Below are 21,117 nucleotides of genomic sequence, written 5' to 3'. Positions count from 1 at the left end.
TCTGCTGCCATCATCATGGGTTCACGTAGTGAGCGGCGGATGTGCCACATACGGAAGGCGCCCGGTCCACTTTGGGATTTCCCGATGGCGTGCACCGCATCTGTGGCCCACATTCGAGACCGAGTGGAGGGTAAGCTGAATAACTCCGGCATCCACAATGAGATCCTCATGAAGCACCCGGATCCTCAGCATGATCGCAGGACAATCTTGCGTGACAACTGATCTCGATCGACAGAAGTCCTTTGGCAATGGGATAACAAACTTTCACATTTTGCGCCAACGATCAGGTCAACATATAGGTAGAACGTTAAGCATCACAGATAATGATCGATAACAGCAACCAGTTACATCAGACAAAGGATAGCAGCAGCATAAAGCCAGCCAGCGGACACAGAACGTGTAGAGACGAGCCTGTCACCACCCCAGAGACGCCGCCATGCGTAAGAAACTTTCTTCATCAAACGAGCTGCCTGAGGATGTGAACGCTTCCGCTTCCCTCACGTCTCCGTCCACGCCTTCAACGGTACGTTCCAGGACGCGCTGAGAAACCACTTCGGACGAGCAAGGTAGCCCGTCGTCGCTAAAGTTCCCCGCCCAGCTCCCTTGAGAATATACTGATGGGAGCGTGGAGGTCGCTGATAGTTGTGGACTGGGAGAGTTGAGGGGGGCCGAATCATCCGCGGACCAGGGGAATATCACGGCCTCGTCGCCTTCCAGCAAGTCAGAGCCCATGCGAGACACTCGTTCCGTATCCACCTGAGCGAGTTGTTCGAAGCCCTCGCCCCTTCTTCGGATGTCATCCCTGAAGAACGCGTCTTTGAGTGGGATCAACTGTGGGTCTCGCGTCCTGGAGGCGCTGTCTATACGAGCCATCTCAAAGCCCTCGACACGCCTCCGGATATCGTTGCGACATTGTGCGGATGTCAATGAAACGAGAGAGAAGTGCTGGGGGACAGTGGGTTCGCAGTGTAAAGGCACAGATTGAGTACAGTGATGCTCCGAGCGGAAAGCCTGATCTTCCCTCACGCTGGCTAAAGGCGTCTCGTAGACATAAGCCCGCTCTGACAACTTCGCTCCATCGATTGTTGCCATGAGGTCGGGGAAAGAGTCGATCGAGGTAAAGTGGACCATCGGTGCAGATATCATCTTCGCGCTGAGGGTCCTTCGATGGTTGTTTGGGGCCTTCAACTCTGACGTTGTTAAAGGCCGCGAAAAGGAGAATGCGCTTCTCTTGAGGATTGTCATGTTGTAAAGCGATCCTTGAATAGTGCCAAGTATAATTTGTGCTTCAGTTATTGAGCGCCTGAGCGGTTGAATGGACGTCAAGGCACCAGATAAGAGAGCACAGTAGGTGGAAAGCAAGTTGACAGCAGGAAAACGATGATTTTATGAGCACTATCACACAGCAGTTACACAGCACGGCGATTAAAGCAAGTCGACAGCGTGACAGAGAATGTATAGAAGGATCCAAGAAGAGAAAGAGGGATAACAAAGTGATGAAAATGTGGACATCCCGAGGCTGGCACATTTGCTGCCGTTTGAGAACGGCCTGGTTTCGCGTAACTTCCGGATAAGTTCCGGACTGGACCAAGACACTGCCAGAGGAAGCACCACTGCGTGCATCCATTTTGTGAACACTGAGTGCACAAGACGTACGCATAAGGGTTATATGATGACGGCGAGAGCTGCAGACATGATTTTGCCCGTCGTTGCTTCAAGGCCTGACAACAGTTCTGGCGATACTGCTGCGCGGAGACCTGCTTTGTTTAGTCGACGAGTCCCCGTTTAGATGAAGACTTCATCCAAGAAGCGCGAGAGAAATATCAAGAGATGATAAGTAATATGTATGCGAGCGGAGGAGCGATGTTAATGGCAACAGGGACTGGCCTGCTACAAATAACGGCAACTCGGCAACATCTGCCGATGGATGCCGATTGGAGATTGGACCTCCATACATTTGTCCTGTAGATTTGTCAGCATTCGTACGCTGCACTGTACGCCGATCTGCAAGCTTGTGCCACAGGCATCAAGGTAGCCATTGTACTTGGCCGTTAAGTATTCCTGTACTAAGTGATGTGTATGGCCTCAAAAGGTCAAGTCAGCACTCCATTGTTCGCCGTTGTCGGGGACGGATGCCTAATCAGTATAAACCCCTTCGTGAGTGCTAGTAGTTTTTGCTGTAAAGCCACTGCTTGCTGATAGTTGTACTGTTTGAATTCTCTACATCACCAGATGAAGAACTCCGGCCATTGGTTGAGGACTATTGGAGGATGGGCTTGAATGACCCGGTTATTGCGGATCAGGTTCGAGATCATATTGACGAGGCGAAGTTTGGTTTCAGGTCAGTGTCCCTAAGAATAACTCCCCACTCTGCATTAGTCTTATATAAATAAATGTCAGTGTAAAATCTCTCAAGCGCAAGCGCAAAGACTGGGGATTAGAGAGCACACGCCAACAAAAGCAGACCACAGAAACCATCAGCGCGGCTATTCAAGATATACGCCAGCGGTTTCCCAACATGGGCGCTCGCACCATGGTAAATGTCTTGCGCCAGGACTATGGCGACATTCGTGTGCCTGAGTAAGTTCCACTTGGTCTGCCTGTTTGTATATGTTCATGCCATATTTGCAGGCAAGTTGTAGCCAAGTATCTTAAGGAGAATGAGCCAGAAGCTGTCGAGTCTCGCAAACCCAAGCGCTGAGGCACAGTCGCTACCAGTGCGCCAGTCTTAATGACGTGTGGGCGATTGATCAGCATCACAAGTGGCATCGTTTCGGCCTCTAAATGTGCCACATTCAAGCTGCTTTGGCCATGGAGCAAGGAGGAGAACATGCAGTTTACCTTGTCGAAGAGCTTATCAGCGAAAGCCAGTCCCGTCGTCATACGATGTGAGTTCGATCGTGGCCGAAAGGACCGTAGGTCGTGATTTAAAACCGATGATCAAGTGATCGAGAAATGATGGCATGCAACTTCCGCCACGTTGCAGTTTCTCGAGTCGGATTTTTGTTGCATTCTCATCTATCCACGATCTTATACTTAACCGAAGCATGGCTGCTGGATGAATGGGGTGATAGTCTGGCTTTGACGTGCCTGCAGAACCACCGATTATAGCTAGACGCAGCGCTCAGGTTAGTCTCCCATCGACCTATGGCTCGCTGTGCTGAATCACCGGTCATTCTACCAGGTCACCTTGTGATAGCCTGCGTGACAAGTAGCACATATCCATGACCCCCCAGAGATATGCATATTTGACGTGCTCTGTCCTCTATCACAACCGTACTCATGAAGCTGAGAGAACGCCGTCCAGTACCCTAGCATCTCACTGAACGAGCGCCGATCTCCCTGTCCTCGATCGTGCTTGTCAAACGATGATGCTAAAGCGAGTACCTCTTGAAGACCAGGGTGTAGTCACCGGGCGTCCGTCGTCGAATCAATTCATGGCGTGCGCTGTGGACGAGTATTCCTGACAAAGATCTACAACCGGCTAGGAGTATATGATAATTAAATGATGTACATTCTGTATTGACATGCTAATCGTACTCCTTTTTTGCATATATTAGAACTAGGCCTCGAGTCACGACCGCGCAGCGATCTTCCTCTACTGCACTGAGTATCCAACGGGCCGATCTCCTCTCGTGGTCGTGCGCGAATATAACAGTGCAAGAGGGAGGCTCGGGGACCTAGGGGGGCATGCCTCAAGTCCCAGCAGGATAGTGGGACATGCCCTGGACGTGCGTTTCCAACATGAATCCATTTCATTGGATGATTACGGACGTTACGTGCTTTGCCTGACTCCGGGATCGTCGGCGATTATGTGCAGCCACGCGTTATGTACTGGGCACCTTCGTTACCCCATACCTTTCATGTACGTTGCTATATACTATGTCCATATGTACATTCTTACCGCCTTTCTGCCGCCCATGCGCTCACTTACTGGTGTGTACCTGCTGTCTAGCCGAAGAGCACGTTCCCCCCTCGCAGCGTATAGCTGCGCAGGTTGACGGGCAGGTCCGTGAGTAACAAACACTTGCCGGTCGGTCATAACTCTAGAAAGCATTTGCTTGCCATGCGAACGAATGCGATAATGATGCACTCTCCGTGCGACCTCTGCGTCAGGTCTTCTTCCAACAGGATTATCCTATCTAGCGCAGGTCCATGGCGCCAGAACTGTCGTTAGAAGCAACTGAGAGAAGCATTTACGATAAATTGGAGATGATCTTATGACACTGAACAACTAGCGAGTGTCGGATACCCCCAACGTATATATAGTCAGTCATGCCTGCACGCGAGTGGAGAGGTCTCGTACGGCTCGACAGCAGCGAGCACAGGTAAACCTCATCTAATATTAGCTAAGTAAGTGAGATGCTGTTTTACGCGGGGAAATCGATAAGCTCACTGAAAATCAGGGGCAGAATCAGTCTCGAATGATAGCTCATACCCATGAGGTCGTCCGAAGGGCCTCCCTCGACTCACTAAACACATATCAAGCAATTTCTCACGCGCGTAAACCCGTATCGTGCACCACACTTTTCAAATGGTACTGAAAATCTCACTGACTCCCTTGTCATGGCAATAAAGCCCGTGATATGATCATACTATTCCTGCATAAGCGACATCCGCTTGTATGCCATGTCAGGCCTTGGTCCATCAATTTCCGCTTTGCATCATACATGCAAGTTCGACACGCAACATAGCTTGTTATAAAAGCAACCGTTGATTCAAGGTGAAAACAGGTGTAAACGCGTCCCGCTACGGGTTCCGAATCGCGACCTGTTGTTCACGTGACAGCATCTGCTCTCCGAGTACTGCAGTCTCCTCTCGCTCAGCGTACGCAGCTCTTGCCATTATCCTAGTACCAGCCGTTCTTATATATTTCTCAAACAATCAATTTGCTCTTGTCACTTCGTAGAGCAGTCCTTCTAGTCAATTGCTGCAGATGCCGCTGTGACCAGTCTTTCTCGTACTTTCAGCCTTTCGAAGCTCGGATTCGAATCCGTTAATTACAGGCGATCGTGTAGCAGGTTAGACATTCAGCATTCATGCAAAGTTCTAGGATTTTTACCGAAAGAAAATCGCGAGTCCTCGTTTTCCATGAACACCTGCCCTGCATGCCAATAAGTCTTCACGTCAAGGCATGCTCATACCGCATTAGAGGGCAACTACGCGCTCATTTCCAACAATACGTTATCAATCCCCTCGCCTATCGTCTGTGACAACATGACTATGCAACTCACGCATCCTGATAACAGATTACCAAGTATGACGGTAATGTTCATGCCACAGCACGTTGACGTGGTAGCTGTCCGGACCATTGACGCTGCAAATACACCGAAAGATGGTCTGTTTCTGCATGGAGACGTTTCTTGGTAAAGTTTCAAGTCTAATGACTGGCAGCTAGATCGTAGATGAGTAGGAACGGCCTAGCATGCAGCAATTTGTGCCACAGAAGGGCCGAAATAGCATACGGGTGCAGAGTGTCCGTGAAGTAATAAGTGGAGTCTAATCAAAATTAACTACTAGCTTCGTTCTATATTTATGAGAAAAAAATGATGAAGGCGAACTCTAGGATGTGTTCTTAATGGAAATAAAAAGGGAGAGGAGGACTCCTTAAAGTAGATCTCTATTGAAAATTTCAAACGAAGAACGACGTGCCGGTGAGACAATCAAACACAAAGCCGTTCAAATGACGGCATGTAACGCGCCATGCGCAGAAACCTACGAAGACGAACGACCTGCTAAGTCGCACAGCTACCCCATATGCGTACGTAGCAGGACTAACATCACATGGTATATTCCACTCCACGTGTTCACGGCGGAGTGCCCTCGAACTCCTGCCGGATCTTCGCAGCTTGCACCGCTACGTACTCCATCAGCCACCACCAAGCCACACGAGCGCACAAGCACGACTCACCCATCAACGGTGCAGCGGGTGCCAGCGCGGCCATCGCGTCGAGGATTTTATGCAGCGCGGTGAGGTGGCCATCGTGCTCCGCCTCCAGTGTCGCGGCCGCTGTGTCCCCGTCGTGCAGTAAGGCAGACGTCCAAAGCACACGCACGCGGGCGACCTCACCTATCAGTACGCGGCACACCGAAGTCCACAGAATCTGCCTGGCATCAGCGCGTGTCCGTACATTCAAACAACAAGAGGGGGGACGCACAGCGAGGATCGGGTCCACAAACGGGAGCTGCGCTAGGTCGATGCCGTCTAGTGCGGCGGCGGCCGCATGTGCGGCAGCGACGTCCTTTTCCTGTGCCGTGCCTCCCCCTGTTTGCTTGAGCGTGCCATGCACCTGGATCGTCGCGGCCAGCGCGAACGTATACGTCAGCAGGAGCGTGCGTGCGCCATTCTGCGTGGGCGCTGTTTCTATCGGCGGAAGCGAGGCGACAAACTGGTCTATCACGCTGTCTAGGACGAGGAAATCGGTAGCGAACTGCTCTACGTAGACCATCGCTGTGTCTGCCATCAGCGGCGGTGAAGGTAGTAGGAGATCAAGAAAGAAACCCACCTGGAGTCCATTGCGAGGCGAGGCGCGTGGCGCGCTCAAAGAGGGCGGCGCCTTTGGCGAGCCGGGCGAGCGAAGAGATACCTTCAGCGTCCGGCACAACGTCTTCTAAGAACGCCTGTGCCGTGCGCGAGCCTTGGACACCAGGATGCATACCGCCCTGTGATCGACACCGTCAGAACATTTCTTACAACCAACGAAGACGACAAAATTCATACATATTCGTATTCCTCTATATCAAGTGGCCACGGCGTGTCCACCTGTGCACCAGGGGACCCGTTGAAATGTGACGGCGAGCCGACGGTGACCGCCCAGCTCTTGTCGAGGATAAACACACTCCAGAGCGCATTGATTCGCTCCCCTTCCTCCACAGCATCCGCCGGTGGGGGCAGCTCGACGCCCCGCACCGCCGCCGCCGTGGCGGCATCATCAAGCACCGCGCGCAATTTGTTCAAGCGGCAGCTCAGCACGAGCGCGACGGCGGCATTGCAGTGGTAGCGGCCCTCGAGCAGGCGGTTCGCAGTGAAGAAGTAGTTCGCGAGGAGCACCTCTGCCTGGATCGCGTGCACGAGCGCGTGCGCGGGAGGGTGAGCAAGCGCGGTGGCGACGCTGTGGACCGCGCGCTGGAGGAAGACGGGCTCATGTGCGAGCAGCGCAGGGTCACGCGATAGGCGTGCTCCCCAGAGGCAGACGGCGCTGAGGAGTGCTAGCGCGAGTGTGAAGGCCTGTGGGTTGGTGGCGCGTGCGACGAACCGCGCGGGGTGAAGGAAGAACCCGACCTGAGACGCGTGTGGGAGGAAATGGCCGATGCTGAACAAGGTGAGTACGGCTCTCACTTTGGTTGCAGCGAATACGTACAGCATTTGTATAACCTCGGGGGAGGGGTCTGAGCCGAAATTTGGATTCAATGTTTGGACAGACTGCGGGGGAGCCAAGAATGCGGCTGGCTCGGGCTGTCCACTAAACGGACCCGAAATGGGCATATTTGGGGCCTGGGGGGCCGAAACTCCTGTTCTGAGTCAATACAAATGTTCAATCGAACATGGCATTTACTACACTGACTAGACGGTCCAGCTACAGGCTGCGCAGATCGCGGATCGTAAAGCGTCACAGAGGGCGTGACAGTTTCCGGATGCTCGAGTTCGTATATGCGCGCCTCCAGGCGAGAGATATTGTCCTCGAGCACCTGCGTCGGGCTCCGAGTAGGCCCATCCGTGTATTCACAGTCGAATTCGCGGTTTGAGCGGATGCAAGGCCCACAGATGGGTCGTGCACCGTCACATTTCTGCGCGTCAGACGCGTCATAAAGCATGCAAGAAAGGATGTGAGACAAGAGGTGCGTACGAATTTACGACGACGGCAGTTGAGACAGGCAGAGCCGCGAGGGGCGCGTCCGGACGACGGACCCCCACGCCCACGATACCTTTGAGTGGACGCCATAGTTTAGCAGAGCGCGACGCGAGGACGATAGGGGAAACGGACTTGAGCTTGATCACTTGTGATGACCCTTGCGAAGAGCAGATGCAGGTACATTCCTCTTTTTATATGAGCTGCGGCAGCGGCGCTCGCGGTGTCGAGTCGCGATTTGTGTCGGAATAGTCAGCATGCCCCGCAGTTGGTCCTGAAAATGACTTGCGAAGAGGAAGGCAGTTCATCGGACCCCGACGGTGCGTCAGGGTCCGCATGTCGGCCATGGCGATGCGCAGAGTCCAGTTCATGCAGAGCGGGTCTCGCCGCCCACATGATGACAGAGTGCGCGAGTGCTGTCCAACCGCGGGTGCTCCGAGTCGCGGACGCAGTGCAGTGCGGGTTTCGCGTCCCACCATATGGAATTTCGGAATGGGAGAGGGTGCCGGATGATCCCAGCGCGCATCAGTGAGTGGGCGCTCTCAGCCACCCGGTCGTTCCGCCACTTATGGCAACCTCCCGCCTTTCTCTCCGGCCTGATCCGTCCTGCGCACAGACTACATCTTCATATTTGCAGTACCTTGTCCAACTCGGACGTTCTAAACTCTCGCCAATGAAATTCCGAATATCACGGCGAATGGGAACCTGTATACACCACACGCCGATCTTCCTGACCGAGCACCCCGTAGCGGATTGCAACGCAACGCAGCAAATATTCTCACAACTCAAATTCTATCGACATTATGATGTCAGTGCACTGCTGTGTCGATCATCCAACCGGCCTTTGCGTCTTGATCAGTAAGTGCACTTGATTTCGAGTCAGTTCTTGTGCGCCTTGGTGTTCAGTACAACTTGTTTGGTGAGCGCAAAATTCGTCAGCAGGGCAGGATACTGCTGACAGACGATCTTCTCAATGCGATGCGCCTCAGCCTGCACCGTACTAGTAAGCAAAGCATCAAACTTGCGAGCATCGAAAGTCCCGCCTCGGCCATGATCCTCACAAGCTGACCGTTCGACGACCTTACAAACTTACAGCACGATGACTCCAACCAAGTATGAACGTGTTCTTTCTAATTGAATTCGGACGAATCACGCCCAGTGATTCTCCCGACTTGTTCCTCCAACAGCCGCCGCGAGCGCTTCGCAAGAACGAAGGAAAAAAATTGCCAAAATCGACAGACAGTGCCACAACGCTGAACGCTGTGGCCCCACATACACATTGTCGACGACGGCTGGCCACGGACCGAAGACATCACTAATCCTCAGAGTGCAACGCATGACCAGCTTCATGGATCCGGCCGTTGCGCTGTTCATGACTCCGTTGCAGTGCGCTATTCATTCGTAATGCGCAGGCCACAGTCCAGGGAGAAACGTGAAGATGAAACAGGATCGAAGCTTCTTGTCGTCTGTCGGAATGGGATCCCGAGTTACACGGACCAAGCGCGCAAGTAACACGAGGACTCTGTCTGGCGCCTTATTCACTCGCCCGACGATGCGTTCGAAGCCCGATTGCCGCCCGATCCCATGATGCGCAGTGCATGATGTGCGTGTCAATGTGACAACTGATGTCTGGCTGTCCCCCATCCAACACCACATACTGCGTTTGGTCTCATCGTGCGCGTCGCTTCCCATCAAGCTTTCACGAGCCCACAGTGACCTTTTACAGCCACCAAGCTCACGAGTCGCAGACCTAGCACGGTACATGCCTGGTATTCCGTTGACTATTGCGATGCTCGAGAAGCACATCGGCTCTCAATTGGAAGTTCCTCATTAGTAGCCTGCTATTTCTTGCTACAGTAATTAGATGTTAGCTTGACATCATCACTGGCCTGGCTGCTTCCAGTTGCTATACAACTACACGTGGCTCGGGTGGATATGCCAAAAGGCGAACAGATGTGAGGATTCAGGAAACGTTGACAATATTATGTACGAGTCTACGAGCTGCTCGAGGCGGTGCCAGCTAGTACACCCTAGCTGCATATACGGAGACAACGGGAAAGTATGTATGCAAAACGATAGCATGTACTACGTGTGCCGAGCGAAGGAGGAAATCTGGTAGAAATTGCCACCACTACGGTGGAAGCGCGATCACGTGCGTGACGGAACGCGTGCCATAACGCGTGACGGGACGCGTTCATGGTTCCTACGGACAAAGTCACAGTTTGATTCAAACTTAGCCTGTGTGGTTTCCTCGAAGCTGGCAGGGCTCACTTGAGCTGCAGTAGCCTGAATTTTAATACATGCAAAGGGCTGTTGTTGTTGCTAGGAGGATCGCGAGGATATCGCTGTCGCAGAGCGCGTGCTGGTGAGTTTCAACTATTCAGACAGGCCCGGAGTCTCTGAACTCGAACTCGGACGACTGTTGGCAGCGTACGTGCTGAATAATAAGTTACACCAAGTTATCTAGTAATCCCACCAGGTCGCTTTGTGCGATAGCATCTAGCCAACCCAGTTGAGGAGTAGACGTATTTCTTCTGAGTCCCGTTCTCAGTTCTCACTGTTTTTTCTGACATGCCAGCCTCCTCACTCTCATATAGGCACAACTCACTGTGCACGCATTTGAGGAATCCGACATTTGTTTGTATACTCTTACAGCGAGTTGAACTTCGAGCTCTTACAGGTGCTTCTTGTGGCAGTTTTGGAGCCTGCTTGAGCCATACCGCACTTGAAATGAAGTATCTCCCGGATGCGCAACTAGGTCTCACCGGCAGCCGAGTAGAGCTTCTTTCTCGAGCAGTTCATCGTGCTAACAATTGAACATAATAGTACAAGTTCGGTTAATCAGTGAATCCAAGGGGAGCGCATACGCATCTCGAAGCGATAGTAGTAGTTTTCTACAAATCCTGCCGTCTGAAGCTCGAAACATGAGCATCAGTAACATGCGAAGCCGTGTCACTATACAGTAGATATCTCTGCAAAGACCTCGTCAACCAACATTTGAGACACGAGACGTGAAGCCGAACCTATAGAACAAAGCAAGGCTTCCATTCAGGCTCATCATCCCTTCCTAGCGCGGCTTTGAGAGCGGCAATCCTCTCTGGGGTGGCCATCGCGATATACTCAGGACGGGTGTTGGTGGCGACGGCGAGGAAGACAAGCCAACCTCGTGGAGAGTCATCCTTGACCCAATGAACGAAGAGGACTTCTTTGCCAAACTTTCGTCTGATCTCGTCGAGCGCGGCGACGTCCGACCGACGCACCATGTTGTGCTCCTTGGCATAGTCTCTCAACCACTCAAGCGACATGGCGAAGCCGAGGGACATCCTTGAGTGCCGCTTACGTTGAGTGCGAGGTTGGTTTGCAGAAGAACGTTGCCTAGGACACAACGGTGACTAGCTGCTGCGATTCTGAAACATTCGGACTTACATGGGCGAAGGCATCGAAGCATTGTCGTTGACTTGTAACCACAACAGGCGCCCGTAAGTCCAAGCATAACGCGTCCCGTCAGGCGTTACGACACACGCGTTTTGTCACGTGCGATGACTCTGTTACCCACGTGATCGCATCCCCACCGCAGTGGTGGCGATTTCCTCCCTTGCTCAGCACACGTAGCATGCCTTACTATCATCAATCATTGCGCGCCATCCCTCATATGCGCTCGTCCATTTCCATGTTATCTTCATAGACACAGCGAGGATGTGCTGTCTGGCCGCCTCAGTCTCTCACCCACATCTCTCCCGGGTGTAAGGGCAACACCACTTTCTAATCTCTTGCCAGCGATCAGGGTGAAGACTCAGGATGCATCCCTGATTTTTGCATCACCAGAAAGATTCCTGTCATGAGGGAATCTCCTCCCAACCTCTGGCCAGGAATGCACAAACGGATTTGCTATGTTGGCATCCGACCTGATGGCTTGCATTCACAGAGGAGGGTCTCTGTGAATGAAGCCATCAGGCGGATGCACCCGTTCTCAAGCTCAGGGTTTGCTGAATGCGGAATGCCCAATATTCGCGGCACGTCATGACCTCGGGAATCAAGCTCGTCATCTTTTTAGAATTTATCACCGCCAAACCTCAGTTATTTTGGTGGCCGTGACGGGCTTTTGGTGGTCTTATTGGGTAGCGAATCGGGCAGCTGTTGGTGATGAGCCCAATTTAGAGGTGACGGGGGAGGAACACGAATCAGATGTGGATTATCAAGAGGAATTGCGGGACCAGGATGGCATACACTCTGATGCTCCCGAGGATGTGGAGGAAGAGGATTCGGATGACGATGAGCTGCTGCTTCATCCTTATGCTAACGAAAGCGATGGTGACCTTCCCGTTTTTCATTCCATTTTAGCCCCAGAAAATATGGTACTCAAAGAGGATGACTGGTCTGACTTTCTGCTTATTGATAGCCCGTCTTCAAATCAAGTCTTGTATTTGATTCTCGAACGACTTTCAAGTATCTTGCATACAAATGATTACACAATGGGATAGTCGTTGGAGGTGTATGGAGAACTCCAGTACGTTTGTAACGTATACAGTGCAGTAAGGCTCCTTAGGACATACGGAACATCAGGTGCCTGAGTCGATGATACTCAATCGGTCCTACTGAAGTAGATCCGTTGGTGGGATTCTACTGCGTGCGAAAAGTAAGCTGACTACCACTGCGCGTTGACTATACTGGCAGAAGTTAGAGCTAAAAGACGGACCAACTCATTGAGTCGCACAGCCACCCCACAAGCGTACGTAGCAGGACTAACCTCACATAGGATATTCCACTCCACGCGTTCACGGCGGGGCACCCTCAAATTCCTGCCGGATCTTCTCAGCTTGCACCGCTACGCACTCCATCAGCTACCACCAAGCCACACGAGCGCGGAAGCACGACTCACCCATCAGCGACGCAGCGGGTGCCAACGCGGCCATCGCGTCGAGGATTTTATGCAGCGCGGTGAGGTGGCCATCGTGCTCCGCCTCCAGTGTCGCGGCCGCTGTGTCCCCGTCGTGCAGTAAGGCAGACGTCCAAAGCACACGCACACGGGCGACCTCACCTATCAGCACGCGGCACAACGAGGTCCACAGGATCTGCCTGACAGAGTCAGCGCATGTCCCGTTAATTCAGACGACAGGAAGGGGGACGCTCAGCGAGGATCGGGTCCACAAACGCGAGCTGCGCTAGGTTGGTGCTGCCTCGTGCCGCGGCGGCCGCATGCGCGGCAGCGACGTCCCTACCCTGCGCCGTGCCGCCCTCCGCTTGCTTGAGCGTGCCATGCACCTGGATCGTCGCGGCTAGAGCGAACGTATGCGTCAGCAGGAGCATGCGCGCGTCGTCCTGCCACGTAGGCGCTGCTTCTATCGGCGACAGCGAAGCGACAAACTGGTCGATCATGCCGTCTAGGACGAGGAAGTCAGTAACAAAATGCTCTGCGTAGACCATCGCTGGTGTCTGCCGTCAGCGGCGGGGAACGTAGTAGCAGATCAAGGAAGAAGCTTACCTGGAGTCCATTGCGAGGCGAGGCGCGTGGCGCGCTTGAATTCGCGAGTCGGGCGAATGAAGAGACGCCTCCACCATCTGGCGCAATCTCCTTCAAGAAGGCCTGCGCCATGCGCGAGCCTTGGATGTTAGCAGGTGTACCGCCCTGGACGCGACGCGTTGTACGAAAGGTATATGAGCTGTACCGTACATTTATGAGGCACTGAGGACGATGTCGATGTCAGTGGTCACCACCTTGGAATCGCGGTCTCTTTAAAGCTCATTTATTTTGCAGCAAGCTCAGGTGATATTCACTGAGACTTGCCGCCATCATAGACTGAGGAGATCTGCAGGTGACAGTATCGTATGGTCGCAAGGGAAGAACAGAACATCTAATGCTGCGTAACCAGTGTCATGGTCATCGGCTCTGCCATTAGTTCGACTCTGGTCGTGATCGCAAACCCCCGGCACCATCGTGACATTAATTTATCAAATGACACTTTTGGACTGCATATTTGAGCATCTGCAAGCGTCAACAAACACATTTCCAGCAAAGCGGACATGATGTTACAACGTTCCAGTGAGCTCGCCCTCGATGATGAGTGCAGTCAAAGACAACTGACTGATCACACGTACGTAAAAGTTCTGGTATGCATTATCGGTTAGTCGGCTAGACACTGTGAAAACGAACCAAAGCGCGAAGAGGAACGATAGCATACTGTAAAAAAGGAATTCTATACCTCCCCGTACGTAATTGGGTCATCACTGGCAGCCGACGAGGCCTCCTTTTTTCGAGCAGTTCATCGTGCTAAGAATGAACAAGGAGCGTAATAGTACAAATTCAGTTATTCAGCGAATCCAAGGGGCTCATACCCATCTCGAAGCGATAGTAGTTTTCGACAAATCTTGCCGTGTGAGGCGCGAAACGTGAACACTAGTGACACGCGAAGCCGCGTCACTGTACACTATTTCTTTCATCGCGATATCTCTGCACAGAGCTCGTCAACCAAATTTGAGACGCGAGACATGAAATCGAACCTATATGACACAGCAATGCTTCCATCCAGGCTCATCATCCCTTCCCAGAATGGCTTTGAGAGCGGCAACCCTCTCTGGGGTGGCCATTGCAAGATAATCAGGACGGGTGTTGGTGGCGACGGCGAGGAAAAGAAGGTAACCCTGTGGACAGTCATGCTTGACCCAATGAACGAAGAGGAATCCGCCAAACTTCTGTGTGATATCGTCGAGCGCGGCGCCGGTCGACCGGCGCACCAGGTTGTGCTCCTTGGAATAGTCTCTCAACCACTCGAGCGGCATGGCGAAGCCGAGGGACATCCTTGGGTGCCGCCGCTTACGTCGAGTGCGAGGTTGGTTTGTAGAATAACATTCCCTAGGACACAACGATGACTAGCTGCTGCAATTATGAACACATCCGCAAGTACTTACATGGACGAAGGCATCGGAGCGTTCTGGTTGACTTTGCAACCACAACAGGCGCCCGTGTCGTAGCTGAGTCCGAGCATACACGGCAGACATGATGCGATTTATCAGTGTGAAAAATAGTGTGGGAATATCGGCTGATGTCTTACATTTGTGACAAAGATTTGCCAATATAGTATTTAAATGGCAAATAATGCACATTCGCAGCCAAAGTGAAACATTTTCAACATGAAGTGCCGTGGTTGCAAATATTTGTCGCATGTGTAAGAAATCAGTCGACATTTACACACAATTTTCCACGTTGGTAAATCGCACCATGTCTGCCGTGATAACGCGTCCCGTCATGCGTTACGACACCCGCGTTCCATCACGTGCTATGACTCTGTTACGCACGTGATCGCGTCCCCACCGTAGTGGTCTGCCTGATTTCCTCCCTCGCTCAGCACACGTAGCATGCCTTACTATCATCGATCATTGCGCGCCATCCCTCATATGCGCTCGTCCATTTTCATGTCGTCTTCATAGACGCAGCGAGGATCCATTGCTCTCTGGTGCCGCCTCAGTCTCTCAGCCACATCTCTCCCGGGTGAAATATGGAATATTGGGGCCGCAATCGGGCTTCGGACGCACCGTCGGGCGAGCAAGTAAGGCGCCAGAGTCCCTCCTCGTACCACTTGCGCGCTTGGTCAGTGCGACTCGGGATTCCATTCTGTTAGACGACATGGGGTTTCGATCCTGTTTCATTTTCACGCGTTTCTCTGTGGACTGCTCCCTCTATACTACGAATCAATAGCGCACTGCAATGTGGGTCATGGGTGAAGAGCCAACGGCCGGATCGCTGAGGCTAGTCGGACGTCGCACTGAGGATTACTGATCTTGTCGGTCCGTGGACAGCCATCGTCGACAATGTGTATGTGGGGCAATAGCGTTCAGCGTTGTGGCACTGTCTGTCGATTTTTTTCTCTTCATTTTCGCGAAGCACTCGCAGCGGCTGTTGGAGGAACAAGTCGGGAGAATCACCGGTCGTGCTTCGTCCGAACTCAAGTGAGAATATGCTTGCGCTTGGTTGGAGTCATCGTGCTGTAAGCCTTTGAGGTAACCGGACAGTCAGCTTGTGAGGATCACGACCCGAAGCGGGACTTTTAGCGCTCGCAAGTTTGATATTTTGCTTACTAGTACGAAGCAGCTGCCAGCGAGGCGCATCGCAGGAAGATCGTCTGTCAGCAGTGTCCTGCTGACGAATCTCGCGCTCGACAAATTGTACTGAGCACCAAGACGCACAAAAATTGACTCGAAGTCAACTACACTTACTGATCGACATAGCAGTCCGCCCGCTGACATCATCGATTTCATAAGGTTCGATAGGGTTTGAGTCGTGGGGATATTGCACACTTGCTGCGATGCAATTCACTACGTGGGCTCGGCAGCCAGGCCAGCGTGTCATAGAGTCGGACAGATTCGTGTTCGCCGTGATATTCGGAATTCCGGTTAAGAACGGAGTCTGAGGTTCCTGCAGAGATTAATTAAAATATATTCTGTGTGCAGGACGGATCAGGCTGGGGGCCGGGGCGGGAGGATTGCCGTAAGTAGCGGAAGGGGTGGCTTAGAGAGCGGACCCAGCTCACCCCCACTCCACATTCCCATAAAAGGAAATGATATGTTCTGTGTAAATTCAATCAAAATGTGTTCGGTCCATCCATGCACCCCAAGCCACCTTACACTGCCTCTACTGTTATTTCCAGATAATATTGATGAGTCCAATGCATAAGCACATCCATATTTACCTTCTGTCATGAGGGGAGTGGGTGTGTTGATACTCACTGATGATATTCATAACGGACATTATTGGCTTAAAATAATTTATGATATATATTACTAGAAACACAATCATCGTGGTCACTTAGCTTAGTGGCTACCACCGCGATTTCATTTTGTATGTCGCAAGTTCGAACCCGGTCAGTTTCAGCTACTTTTCACTTTCTTTTCGCCGGATGATCGTGGAAGTTCACATTTGTCTGCCCTAAACTTGTCATGTGCCGGGTTGTTTGCAATGGCTATTTCATCTTTTTGCCTCTTATCATTTCAAATCTGTACATGATCGTGCAAAAATAACTGGTATTACCATAAGTGGAAATGTGGAGTGGGGGTCGCTGGCTGAGAGCGGCGCTGGTCCGATCGAGGCGCAAACAGTCACGCCCTCTGTGACGCTCTACTACGATCCACGGTCTGCGCCGCCTGTAGTTAAACCGTCTAGTTAGTGCTCCTTCGATTGAGCATTTGTGTTGACTCAGAACAGGCGTCTCGGCCTCTCAGGCCCAAAATATGCCCATTGCGGCTACAAACCAACCTCGCACTCGACGTAAGCGGAGGAATCCAAGGATGTCCCTCGGCTTCGCCATGCCGCTCGAGTGGTTGACCGACTATTCCAAGGAGCACAACCTGGTGCGCCGGTCGGACGCCGCCGCGCTCGACGATATCAGACAGAAGTTTGGCAAAGGATTCCTCTTCGTTCATTGGGTCAAGCATGACTGTCCATGGGGTTGCCTTCTCTTCCTCGCCGTCGCCACCAACACCCGCCCTGATTATCTTGCGATGGCCACCCCAGAGAGGATTGCCGCTCTCAAAGCCGTGCTAGGAAGGGATGATGAGCCTGAATGGAAGCATTGCTATGTGATATAGGTTCGGCTTCACGTCTCGTGTCTCAAATGTTGGTGACGAGCTCTGTTCAGAGATAACTCGTTGAAAGAAGTACTATATAGTGACACGGCTTCGCATGTCACTGGTGTTCATGGTTCGAGCCTCATACGGCAAGATTGTAGAAGATTACTATCACTTCGAGATGCGCATCAGCACCCCTTGGAATCCCCTGAATAACTGAATCTGTACTATTACACTCCTTGTTCATTCTTAGCACGATGAACTGCTGCAGAAAAAAAATCTACTCGGCTGCCAGTGATGAACCAATCACCCAACCACGACATATCTCATATGGAGTGCGGATGGCTCAAGCAGGCCCCAGAACTGCCACTAGAGGCACTTGAAAGAGCTTGAAGTTCAATTCGCTGTGAGATTACGAACGAATATCGGATTGCTTAAATGCGTGCACAGTGAGTCGTGCCTATATGAGAGTGAGGAGGCCTGGCATGCCAGCAGAACAGTGGGAACTTAGAATAGGAGAAACACGCCTACCCTTAACTGGGTTGCCTAGATGCTATCGCGCAAAGCAGCCTGGTGGGATGACTAGGACAACCGGGTGTAAATTATCATTCAGCACGTAAGCTGCCAACAATCGTCCGAGCCCGAGTTCTGACTAGCCTATCTAAAAGGTCGAAACTCAACAGCACGCTCTGCGACACCTTACATTTGGTGGGACGCGAAAGACGCACTGCTCAGCGCCATCTACTGCGTCTGCGACTCGGAGCATCCGCGACTGGACAACACTCGGAGCGCATTCTATCGTCATGCGACTGGCGGGCTCTCTTCCTCAAGATGAATGGCTTGAACGTCGTTTCCCATCGAAGAGTAAGCACCAAGGCAGAGATGTCATCATATAAGCTACGATTGTCCACCCTCTTGGAACCGATATAGTCCGCCGCATTCCTTAGAATCCCACAGAGCCTTCATCTCTTCACTTTCGGCCCAGCACCTCATCGTACTGCTCCGTATCAACTTTCCCATCAATCTGTACATTCAAAAGAGCCTTCGGCCGTTCGATATTGTTCTCGTAGTCGCGCTCCTGCACTGCATGGCTCAGAATCCGCTCCGCATCCTCATTCGTATAATTGAGAGGGCACGGCGTGCCAGCTGGTGCGATTTCATCCCAAGTGACCTGTATATCGAGCAGAAGAACCTGCATGCTCACGATGCCGCTGTACCACGTGCGCGTACTACGCGGGAGACAGGGTCCACTACAGTCGAAAGGTATGGGGTTGACATGACTGCTGCGCAAGGAGGTGTGTTTGTGATCAAGGTCTGCTGGTAGCACATTGCGAATGCCTCATTTTGCTCCATCCTGACGAGCTCTCGTTCCTCCAGCGGAAGGTCTTCAGGAAGTCGGGGTCCGTCGTAAGAATTTGACGAGAGGTCTACAAGTCTCCACCGTACACAAAAGCCTTTGGAAATATCGCCTGTGCATAAAAAGGCCCAATATCTGTCCATTGCCAGCCAATGACGCCCAAAATGGTGGGCTGTGGCGACTCAACGAAGATGTTGCTTCGATACAAGTCGGTGTGCCATAGTGCCGGATAACGCAGCTCCAGATCCGGCATAATGTGAGGCAGGCAGGCAAGGAATTGGTCCAGGACAGCGATGTGGGCGGCCGGCGAATTATCCTCGGTGCTCAGATAGAATGGATCCGACGGGTCGCGAGGCTTGGCAAATCGGGCAAGCCATTGCTGCTCACATTTGAAAAAGCTTGAGATATACGAAAATGCATCTTTCCCTGTCTAATAGACTGGTCAGCAACGTTGAAGACGGGAGCGAGCGCGCCACAATACGAACAGGGTCCCCGGTCAACATCCATCTGCTGTCGCTCGCCTCGCCATAAATCCCAGGAAACGCAAGGCCCGATGGCATATTTTGATGGAACATTAGGATGAGCGGTCGGATCCGCAAAGACGTCGGTGGTATGTGGGTAACCCACCACGTCTTCCTTGAACAAAAGGCTCCCATAGTGAGACAAGCGGAAGGCTATAGATTTTTTCTAAATCTCCATTAGTTGTTCAATCAGTGTTGTTCTCAGCCCCTCTCATCTCAGGCCACAGTGTAGCCAGCTCGACGCCACGCGTGTTTTCCATGATGATAAATTCAGCGTCAACCGGCGTTGCACTGGCGCGAGAGCTCCAACCGAGAACCTTTGGCACGGGTATCTTCATGACCTCTCTTGCGAACTCCATAGTGGCGACTTCCGATGCGGTGATCAAGTGTGGAGGTCCGGCTAAAGGGCACGGTAGATGAGCGATAGCTTCTTGTGCGTTCTGAAAATTGAGAAGAAAAATATTGTTAGTGGAGCCTGGTATATAGTTATCATTGACAATGCAATGTAATCACGGTCATGAATTTTCACCTTCTGCGACTTTATCAATTCGTATGGCGCTGGAGCCGACGGCACCTGCGGCAACTCGTCCTAATGCCTGAGGATCAAACTTCACATAGCGACGCGAAAGCTCCGTAAAACAACTTTGATACTGTGATCTAGCACATTTACGGAAGTCAACTCACATAGTTGTTCATTGTAGAGCCAGCGATTTGAGGTGTGGCGTCGAACATCAGGAAAATGTCACTTTTTCTTTTTTGCTTCTTTTCATACCTTTTCCTTACAAAAAAGGCAGAAAAGAAAATAATGTAGAAAAAAGCGTGAGGATCGGCTTGAATTTGCCTTATCTGCTTCTTTTTGAGCGCTTTTTGGGTGCTTTCTGATCAGAAAGTTTGTGAAAAGTCCGTTCAAGGACAAAAGGTTAGAGAATCTGCCTTTGGAATTTCCTGATAGGCTTCCGGGCTTTTGTTCCTTTAATGGACTTGATGACAACTTTTTGGGCAAATCAGTGTTGCCAAGCGTCGTCAAGGCCATGAGAAAGTGAGGAATCAGCCGATCCTCACGCTTTTTTCTACATTGTTCTCTTTTCTGCCTTTTTTGTAAGAAAAAGGTACCAAAAGAAGCAAAAAAGAAAAAGTGACGTTTTCCTGATGAAGTGCCTCTTGGTCCGTAGTGTCAGGTAGCGTAAGTACATTAGATACGATCGAAAGATGTCGTGCAGATAATTCGAACGGTCGTAAATGCCTGAGAATGCGGTTAAGAGACATGAAGGCTCCAAGATGGTGAGGTGCGTAAACTTGAAGTAGTCCTGACATAGACGCTCATCCGGGCCCATAATTGGCTCCGTTCGAGAATCCACACGCTTCGCAGCTCTTATTGCAATTTAACAGCCTATATCGTGTGTAGAGCAGATTTGGAGAAGACTGTCGCTCTAGTCGTTCATTCTTCGTAGTTGCAACTCGCTCCCATCATATCGTTCATGTTGCATAATCATGATGCCGCGCACAACTTCGAGTTAGTGCAACTTCTGCGATAACGTTGACATCCTTTTGCTCATTCTATAGACAACTGTTTTGATGACAATTACAGGACTTCATCCACATTACGAACTCCAAAAAGAGGGGTCACAGAATGCCGATGGATCCCCCTCAGGACGATCACCTCGACTTTCAACTCCCCAGTTCGTCGATCGAAACTTCCCCAGAACGAAATTGCCTCAGTATTTGCATATAGTGTTTCATCTACAAAATGGAGTGCAACAAGTTGCGTGGTACAATCTTTATTTTGCCTACATCCTATCTTGATTCTCTGCGATTGTAGTTGCGAACGAAG

At 51.6% G+C, this 21,117-nt stretch overlaps 10 protein-coding genes across 10 annotated transcripts; 3 read left to right on the top strand and 7 right to left on the bottom strand.

The window, feature by feature from the left end:
- Window positions 1-165: 165 nt before the first annotated feature.
- LAESUDRAFT_426636 (uncharacterized protein) lies at window positions 166-1,335 on the bottom strand. The gene has a single exon (XM_040902415.1). It carries the CDS (start codon window positions 1,243-1,245, stop codon window positions 415-417), a length of 831 nt encoding a protein of 276 aa, XP_040768212.1. The 5' UTR covers window positions 1,246-1,335; the 3' UTR covers window positions 166-414.
- Window positions 1,336-2,132: 797 nt separating this feature from the next.
- LAESUDRAFT_755968 (uncharacterized protein) lies at window positions 2,133-2,701 on the top strand (the record flags this gene model as incomplete). The annotated part of the gene is made up of 4 exons (XM_040912109.1): window positions 2,133-2,157; window positions 2,233-2,341; window positions 2,401-2,580; window positions 2,632-2,701. The coding sequence occupies 4 exons, from the start codon at window positions 2,133-2,135 to the stop codon at window positions 2,699-2,701; spliced, it is 384 nt and encodes a 127-aa protein (XP_040768211.1).
- Window positions 2,702-5,807: 3,106 nt separating this feature from the next.
- On the bottom strand, window positions 5,808-7,943 carry LAESUDRAFT_755967 (uncharacterized protein; the record flags this gene model as incomplete). Its single annotated transcript, XM_040912108.1, has 8 exons — window positions 5,808-5,857; window positions 5,912-6,104; window positions 6,159-6,451; window positions 6,507-6,663; window positions 6,722-7,313; window positions 7,362-7,512; window positions 7,566-7,788; window positions 7,848-7,943. The coding sequence occupies 8 exons, from the start codon at window positions 7,941-7,943 to the stop codon at window positions 5,808-5,810; spliced, it is 1,755 nt and encodes a 584-aa protein (XP_040768210.1).
- An 896-nt stretch (window positions 7,944-8,839) lies between these two features.
- On the top strand, window positions 8,840-9,207 carry LAESUDRAFT_426546 (uncharacterized protein). Its single transcript, XM_040902414.1, has one exon. It carries the CDS (start codon window positions 8,966-8,968, stop codon window positions 9,167-9,169), a length of 204 nt encoding a protein of 67 aa, XP_040768209.1. The 5' UTR covers window positions 8,840-8,965; the 3' UTR covers window positions 9,170-9,207.
- Window positions 9,208-10,615: 1,408 nt separating this feature from the next.
- On the bottom strand, window positions 10,616-11,315 carry LAESUDRAFT_810098 (uncharacterized protein). The gene is made up of 3 exons (XM_040914186.1): window positions 11,277-11,315; window positions 10,874-11,225; window positions 10,616-10,822 (listed from the first exon to the last, which is right to left on the bottom strand). The coding sequence occupies exons 1-2, from the start codon at window positions 11,288-11,290 to the stop codon at window positions 10,874-10,876; spliced, it is 366 nt and encodes a 121-aa protein (XP_040768208.1). The 5' UTR covers window positions 11,291-11,315; the 3' UTR covers window positions 10,616-10,822.
- Window positions 11,316-12,950: 1,635 nt separating this feature from the next.
- LAESUDRAFT_711634 (uncharacterized protein) lies at window positions 12,951-13,443 on the bottom strand (the record flags this gene model as incomplete). Its single annotated transcript, XM_040906849.1, has 2 exons — window positions 12,951-13,283; window positions 13,333-13,443. 2 exons carry the CDS (start codon window positions 13,441-13,443, stop codon window positions 12,951-12,953), a joined length of 444 nt encoding a protein of 147 aa, XP_040768207.1.
- A 509-nt stretch (window positions 13,444-13,952) lies between these two features.
- On the bottom strand, window positions 13,953-14,812 carry LAESUDRAFT_721834 (uncharacterized protein). Its single transcript, XM_040908086.1, has 3 exons — window positions 14,757-14,812; window positions 14,349-14,700; window positions 13,953-14,298 (listed from the first exon to the last, which is right to left on the bottom strand). The coding sequence occupies exon 2, from the start codon at window positions 14,643-14,645 to the stop codon at window positions 14,349-14,351; it is 297 nt and encodes a 98-aa protein (XP_040768206.1). The 5' UTR covers window positions 14,646-14,700; window positions 14,757-14,812; the 3' UTR covers window positions 13,953-14,298.
- Window positions 14,813-16,921: 2,109 nt separating this feature from the next.
- LAESUDRAFT_721832 (uncharacterized protein) lies at window positions 16,922-17,718 on the top strand (the record flags this gene model as incomplete). The annotated part of the gene is made up of 3 exons (XM_040908085.1): window positions 16,922-17,003; window positions 17,064-17,429; window positions 17,480-17,718. A coding segment is annotated over exon 2 (352 nt), but the record flags the coding sequence as incomplete, so codon positions are not given.
- Window positions 17,719-18,322: 604 nt separating this feature from the next.
- Window positions 18,323-19,325, bottom strand: LAESUDRAFT_810096 (uncharacterized protein; the record flags this gene model as incomplete). The annotated part of the gene is made up of 4 exons (XM_040914185.1): window positions 18,323-18,579; window positions 18,639-18,793; window positions 18,850-19,195; window positions 19,251-19,325. The coding sequence occupies 4 exons, from the start codon at window positions 19,323-19,325 to the stop codon at window positions 18,379-18,381; spliced, it is 777 nt and encodes a 258-aa protein (XP_040768204.1). The 3' UTR covers window positions 18,323-18,378.
- A 114-nt stretch (window positions 19,326-19,439) lies between these two features.
- LAESUDRAFT_721829 (uncharacterized protein) lies at window positions 19,440-19,728 on the bottom strand. The gene has a single exon (XM_040908084.1). The coding sequence runs from the start codon at window positions 19,643-19,645 to the stop codon at window positions 19,472-19,474; it is 174 nt and encodes a 57-aa protein (XP_040768203.1). The 5' UTR covers window positions 19,646-19,728; the 3' UTR covers window positions 19,440-19,471.
- Window positions 19,729-21,117: the final 1,389 nt, after the last annotated feature.

The sequence above is a fragment of the Laetiporus sulphureus genome (assembly GCF_001632365.1).
Source record: "Laetiporus sulphureus 93-53 unplaced genomic scaffold LAESUscaffold_5, whole genome shotgun sequence".
Classification (NCBI taxonomy): Eukaryota; Fungi; Basidiomycota; class Agaricomycetes; order Polyporales; family Laetiporaceae; genus Laetiporus; species Laetiporus sulphureus.
Note: the sequence above shows the minus strand (reverse complement) of the source record. Positions and strands in the feature narration are given on the sequence as shown.